The 7,115-nt window shown below is 59.6% G+C and overlaps 1 protein-coding gene across 1 annotated transcript in view; it reads right to left on the bottom strand.

The window, feature by feature from the left end:
* Positions 1-1,864, bottom strand: part of LOC113976596 (homeobox protein EMX1-like) — a 9,283-nt gene extending 7,419 nt beyond the window's left edge. Inside the window, exon 1 of the mRNA XM_027701919.1 lies at positions 1,381-1,864. Coding sequence (XP_027557720.1) covers positions 1,381-1,741 — 361 coding nt within the window. The 5' untranslated portion in view covers positions 1,742-1,864. The remainder of the gene's footprint in view (positions 1-1,380) is intronic.
* Between the last annotated feature and the right edge of the window lie 5,251 nt (positions 1,865-7,115).

Raw genomic sequence — 7,115 nt, 5'->3', positions numbered from 1 at the left:
AAAAACAAGAAGGAAAAGAAAGAGTGAAAGGTGAAGGAAAGAGAAGGAAAGTGGGAAAGCAAGAAAAAGAAGGAAAGAAGCAAAAAATAAAGAACGAGAGAAGGGAAGTTGCAGATCAAGCAAGCAAGAAAAGGCAGAAAAGAACGAAAGAAAGGGAAGAAAAAGAAAAATAAAGACGGGGAGAGAAGGCAGGGCAGCGGGCCGGGGCGGGGGAGCGGCGGGCCGGGGGCTGGGGCTGCGGGGGGAGCGGGGCCGGAGCGGGAGCCCCGCACAACCCCGGCCGGAGCCGCTCCCGGGGCCGGGGGTTCGGGCCGCTGCCCCCCGGGCACCGCCGGGAGCGGCCGCAAATCCCGCCGGAGCCACCGGAGACAAGCGAGGGGTTGGTGCCGAGCAGATAAACCTAATCCGGACTCCGGGACCCCCCGGCATCGCGGGGGGACGGTGGGACAGAGAGGGGACAGGGATGGAGAGGAAACGGAAAGGAAAAAAAGAGGGCGGGAAAAAAAAAAAGAGGAAAAAAGGAAGGGGAAAAAAAGGAAGGGGGAAAAAAAGACGCAGATAGAGAAAGGAAAAGGAAAAGAAAGAGGATAGTAAGAATGGGAGAGGAAGAAAATAGAGACAAAAAATAGAGACAGGGAGTCAGAAAATTAAGAGAAAGGAGGAAATGAGTAAAGGAAAGAAGAAGGAAAGGAAACAAGGAAAGAAGGAAAGAATAAAAAAAAAGAGGAGAGAAGGAAAAGAAAGAGAAGAATATGAAAAGAAGAAGGGAAAGAAAAAGAAGAAAGGAAAGAAAAGAAATAAAGAGAAGAGAAGAAAAGAAATAAAGAGAAGAAATTAAAGAAAGAGAAGGAAAGGAATAGAGAGAAAATTCTACGGAACCAAACAACGTCTCTCTGCGCAGCCGAGATCCACCGCACCGAAAAATCTTTCCCTTCGTTCCCGAGAAGGAGAAAACCAAATTCCCGGCTCGGCTGCGCCGGGAGGCGGCAGCGCCGGTCCCGTTCCCGGGAGACCCGCGATGCTCGGCCGGGACTCCGCGGGGCTGCCCCGGTCCCCCCTCGCTCTGCTCGAGCACGGAACCGACCCCGGGGGCTGCGGGATCGCACCGGTCCGAGGCTCGCAGAGGGATCGGCGCCGGCTGTTTAGAGGCACCGGGTGTCCAAAGGCACCGGGTGTTCCAGAGCACCGGGAGCGCAGAGCCACCGGCCCCGCCGGGTGACCGCGCTCGGCCCCGCCGTGCGAGCGCCCGGGGCACCGCAGCAACAGGTCCTGACCTCCGGGCCCCCCTCGCCCCCCGGGTTCGGGAGCCCCGCGGCCCCCGCAGCCCCGCGGGGGGCACCGCCAGCCCCCGCCCCGCGCCCGCCGGGAGCCCCCGCTCACCTTGGAAGCGGTGGCCGAAGAAGCGGTTCCGCAGCACCCAGGGGTAGAAGTTGAGCGGGTCGCGGTGCTGCGGCCCGAAGAAGGGGTGCGGGTGCGGCAGGGCCGAGCCCCCCAGCTGGGGGGGCCCGACGGGCAGCGCCGGGTGCCCCACGGCCTCGGGGAAGACGAGCTCGGCGCTGCCGTAGAGGGCCCGGCCGGCGGCTCCCTGGAAGCCGGGGGCGAAGGCGGCGGCGTCGGCGGCTGCGGCGGGGCCGGGGTAGGCGAGGGCGGCGGGGCGCGGGGGGTCCTCGGGGCCCAGGGGGGTGTCCTTGCCCACCAGGGACTCGATGGTGAAGCAGCGCTTCGCAGACGGCTGGAACATGGTGTGAGCCGGGAACGGGGCGGGGGGGGGCCGGAGCGGGGCCGGTCCTGCGTGTGTGTGTGTATGTGTGTGTGTGTGTGTGCGTGTGCAAGAAACCTCCCCCTGGGCACGGCACACACACACACACAGACCCCCGCACACCCACCCCCGCACGCCCGCGCCCGCCCCGCCGCCCACCCGCGGGCGCCCACGCACCCCCGAGCCCCGGGCGGCCGCTACAAATACGGCCCGGACCTGGCGGGGCCCCGGGGAGGGGGCGGCCTCACCTGCGCTCCGGGGACGGGCTGGGAGGGCAGGGCAGGGCAGGGCAGGGCAGAGAAGGGACGGGCAGGGGAGGCAGGACGGGAAGGGGGAGGTAGAGACGGGCAGGGGAGGCAGGACAGGCACGGGGAGGAAGAGGAGGCAGGGACAGGTAGGGGAAGACAAGGGGAGGAAGAGGAGGCAGAGGAGAAAGAGGAGGCAGGGGAGGCCAAGAGAAGGTAGAGGAGGCCAAGGGAAGGTAGGTGAGGAAGAGGAGGCAGGGGAGGCCAAGGGGAGAAAGAGGAGGCAGGGGAGGCCAAGGGGACTCAGGGGAGGAACGGGAGGAAGAGGAAGCAGGAGCAGGGGCAGGTAGGGGAGGCCAAGGAGAGGCAGAGGAGGAAGAGGAGGCAGGGGCAGGTAGGAGAGGCAGGAAGAGGCAAGAGGAGGCCGGGGGAGGCAGGGGCGGTAGGGACAGGCAGGGGAGGACAAGGGGAGGCAGAGGAGGGAAAGGAGGCAAGAGGAGGCCGGGGGAGGCAGAGGAAGGCAGTGGAGGTAGAGACAGGCAGGGAAGGACGAGGGGAGGACAAGGGGAGGCAGGGGAGGACGAGGGGAGTCAGTGGCAGGCAGGGGAGGCAGGGGGAGATGGGGGCAGGCAGGGGGAGGAAAGGGAAGCAGGGGGAGATGGGGGGAAATAGGGGCAGGCAGGGGAGGACAAGGGGAGGCAAGAGGAGGCAGAGAGCGCCCGAAAAACTGGACTGGAGCCGCTCCCGCAGGCGCGCCGCGAAGCTGTGGGAGAGGGGCTCCGGCTGAGGGGGGTTTTCCCTTCGTCTTCAAAAAAAAAATAATTTAAAAAAAGAAAATTAAAAAAAAAAAGCTTTAAAAAAAATCCTCCTTTCTTCTTCTTTTTTTTTCCCCCTCTTTTTTTTTTCCCCCCCCCGCTATTTAAAAAAATTAAATAAAATAAACCTGCCCGCAGCGAAGCGCGGAACTCCGCGGCCGGGGGGGGGGGGGGGAAGGACAGGTGAAGCCCACCCCGCGGCCCCTCCGCCTCCCGCGTAACCCCCTTCCAGAGGCAGGACCTTTCCCGCGGACAAAAGCTCTTCCCACGGGTCCGATCCTGGGAATTACAAAAAAAAAAAAAATATAAAAAATTGAAAGCTCCCAGTAAGTGGCGATTTTGGGCTGTTTCTCCCCGGCGCGGGGGGGAATGCGCGGGCGCGCAGCCCCTGCGCGGGCCGGTCCCGAGTTCACTCCGCAGTTTGGCTCTGCTCGGAGTTTTGTTGGCCCGCGGAGGCGGGGGCGAGCCCTCCCCTCCCGCACAAAGGGGGTTGAAAGTCTATTTTCCACTTGGCTGGATTGAAATACTCCGCGCGGGATCCTTCCCCCCGCGGAGAGCAGAGCGCTGCTGCTGCGCGGGCTTTGCGCGGACGCGCTCCCGCAAGAGGCTGCGGGGAGGAAGGCTTTGGGGGGGGCGAGAGGAAAGGAAAAATTCCCTGAAATCCCAGAGAAATGAAAGCCTAAAAATGGAGCGAGAGCGTCGGCAAAGCGCTTTTATTTTTATTTCCGCGCGCGAGAGAGAGGGGAAAAAATAATCGACATTGGAAATATATTATAAATAGATTTTTTCAAATGTATTTCCATTTATTTTTTTTTATATCAAAAATGGAAATAAAGAAGCGGAGTTGGGTGAGAGAGCGGGCGGAGAGGGCACCGGGTGCGGAGCGGGGAATACCCGCGGAGGGATGGGATGGGATGGGAAAGGGATGGGATGGGAAAGGGAAGGGATGGGAAAGGGATAAGGAAGAAGGGGAAGGGATAGAGATGAGGAAGGGCAAGCGATGGGGATGAGGAAGGGAAGGGGGATGCGGGGACAGCTCAGCTCAGCCACAGGAGCCGTGCCCGGCTCCGGACCTTTGTGGAATTTAATTTAAATCAATTTTATACAATTTAATTCAATTTAATTTTCTCTCTCTCTCTCTCTTCTTTTTTTTTTTTTTTATTTTCCCCTCGCCCTCTTCTCTGCCCCCAGGGCCGGCGGGCGGGGGGAGATGCGGCCCCTCCGCCCCTGCCCTCCCGCAGCCGCCCGTGCGGAGCGGGCGCTGCGGGATCCGCGCCCGCGGAGCTCTGTGCTGGGCCGGGATTTCGTTGCGTGCGGATCTCACCCGTTTTCTGCATCTTCTGCGCGGGGGGAAAAAATGGAAAAGGCGGCCGCGCTCCGGCTGCTTCCCGAGGGATCCCCGCCGGCAGCATCTCCCCTCCGCGCCCCGTCTCCACAGGAGCATATTTTTTTCGGGAGGGAGCTGCTTTGGTTTGGGGATAAATCACCCTCGTGGAAAATTGTAAATCTTTAATCTGATTTTTTTTTTCCCTCCCTGTTTGCCCCAGTGGTTTCCAGTCCCGGCTCAGTGTCCAGGAGAGACTCCTTGGCTGCTCCGAAGGGAACCGAGGAGCTGCTACGCTGAAACCGGGCGAGAAACCCAAAATTATCTCTAAATTTCTTTTTCCCCTCCGCTTCCAGGCCTGCTCCCGGCTCCAGGATGATTCAAGAAGGATTTTTATCCCCTGCGGGAATAAACACGGACCCCCCGAGCGGGTGTCTTGCTCCGGCTCGAGATGTCTGTGGTTTATTAAGAGGAAAACTTTATGTATCCCCTGCATTCCCGGGAGGAGGGGAGCCGGGATCCTGCCTTCCCGCTGGATTGCTGGCCGGGAGGAGCTCCGGCTGGAGGAGAAAGACATTTTCTTTTTTAACGAAAGAGCCGCCGAACGAGCGAGCGCAGCGGAGGGACCCGGCAGGGGCCGGGCAGGGGGGGCTGCACCGGGATTAGGGGGTGCTGGAGGGGTGAAAAGGGGGGGTCTGGTGCCTGCTAAAATACAACCGCGAGGATTTTGCAAGGAGCAAACGAAAGAGGAGGGAAGGAGAGGGAGAGAGGGACAGGCACCAAAAACCGGACGCGGGTTGGGGGTAGAGGGTCAGTTATGGGGGCGCTTGGGGTGGGCAGAGGGACAGCGGGTCCATCCCTGTGTCCACATCCACCTGCACGCCCAGGTTGGTCGCCGTTCTCCTGGCTGGGACGAGGATCCCTGCCCGTATCCCGTTTTCCCGGGCAGCGGGAGCAGGCGGGATTCTCCGGGGCCGGATCCCGACGCTGCCGGCAGGTGCTGTGGGTGCCCGGGCTCGTTAATCTGTAACACGGCCGGCCTCGGCATCAAAGGGCAGAAATGTGGAAAATCAGGCCCCAGATCAGGCCCCGGGCCCCGGAGCGTGGCCGCGGGCGCAGCTGGTCGGGATGTTAAAAGTTGACCAGACTTCAAAGTGCGGGATCATTTCCTCCTCACCTCTCCCACCTGCCCTTCCCGTGGGCACAGCTCCTTCCCCTGCCCGGGTTTCTCCTCAGCAGCCACCAAGTGCAGCCCTGAAGTGGAGAAGGGAGAAATGGGGCTGCATTTTGGGTTGGGGGGGTTAAGGATGTCCCTGGTTTCTCCCCCTTTTTTCTGCTTCTTTGGATTTGATTTTTTTTTTTTTTAATTTCACTTGTTTTGGGAATATCCTGGATGGGGATAAATTGTCCCTGAACTGCCCAGTGAGCTCCAGCAGGTTGTTCATCCCACCACTCTCAGTGTCCCTTTTAAGGTGGTTTTGTCAACTGGTCCATTGATAGCAGATGAATGGATGGAGGGAGGGATAGAGGGATGGACAGATCGTGGAACCACAGAATCAGAATATCCTGAGTTGGAAGGGACCCACAAGGATCATTGAAGTCCAGTTTGTGGCCCTGATTCCCAACAATCCCACCAGGTGCCTGATGAATGCACGTGCGTGATGGATCAAAGGATGGATGGATGGAGGGATGGATGGATGGATGGATGGATGGATGGATGGATGGATGAAGATGACATGGGAATGGTGGGGATGGTGGTAGAGATGTACATTTGACAGGGATGGATGGCTGTGGAGTCCATGGAGTCAGGTTGATGGGGAGAGGATCCCAGCACCGACTCTGGGAATGGGAAGCCACCCAGATCACATGTTTATGGGCTGGAAGAGATCATTCCAGCAAGGAAAGATGCTCCTGGATCCTCACCCACCTACACAAGGGTCCCACTGGCTTTCCACGGGCACTGCATCCACCCACCCTCAGCTCTCCAGCAAGGCAAAGCCTGCACTGACCTGGTGGGATCTGGTGTGACGGGTCCTGGTGGGTTTCTGACACACTCAGAGGTGGCAGGTCCTGAAAACCCTTTGGTGTGATCACAGCTGTGCCTTCAGTGGCAGCAGCCACGGGTCAGGAACAGGGATTTTGGGCTTGCCAAGCAAACAGGGCTTTGCACCCAGGTCCTCGTAGCCACTGAACCCCCAACTCCTGCCAGGATCATCTCCAAGCCTTGAAACATCTCCAGATGATGGTGCAGGTGCTGTAGCCCTGAAAAAACCTTTCCAAAAGCTGTGGCACCTCGGCCATTGGTGGCCCGGGCTGCACCTGGGACAGGGAATGCTCTGGTCACTTCTGCTCACTCAGCAAGGTGGTACCACAGGACTGGAATTTTAGGGAAAGGTGTTCCCAATCATTAAGTCAAAGTGATGTGCCCAGGTTGGGCACCTGGGGACTTTTTCCCCTGGCCTTGGGGAACCCACACCCCCTTTTTGTCTGTGAGGAGCTGGTTCACCCACTCCAGCTCCGAAACACGTGGATTTTGGGCCGTGTCAGCATCTCCTGTTCAGGACATGACTTTTCAGAGCAGGGCTGATGCCCCAGGGACCAGCAGGACACGTGGCTCTGTGGGTGACATCACCTGCCCTGCAGGGAAGGGACATCCCAGGTCCTCCCTGGGGACCTGGTGGGGGAATCCTGGGGGTCCCTGAGCCCTTCCCTGTCACAAGGGCTGCAATCCAGCCCCCCAAAACCCTGACCTTGGTCGCTCATCCTGGTCCCTGGGGTGGCAGCAGTGGTGGGTGTGTGGCACTGCCATGGCCTGGCTGGAAGTGGACGTCTCCCTCATCCCAGATCCCAGCCTTTAAATCTCCTCGGGATGTTGGTGAGGAGCTCTGTGCTTTAGAATGAGATCCTGAGGCCAGTTTTGAGGATTTATACCACAAAGAAGAGCTCAGCCACAGGGTTTGGGGTCAGCCAGG

Source organism: Neopelma chrysocephalum, unplaced genomic scaffold (assembly GCF_003984885.1).
Source record: "Neopelma chrysocephalum unplaced genomic scaffold, ASM398488v2 Primary Assembly neopelma1_174, whole genome shotgun sequence".
Lineage (NCBI taxonomy): Eukaryota > Metazoa > Chordata > Aves > Passeriformes > Pipridae > Neopelma > Neopelma chrysocephalum.
This window is presented reverse-complemented; position numbering and strand designations above follow the sequence as displayed.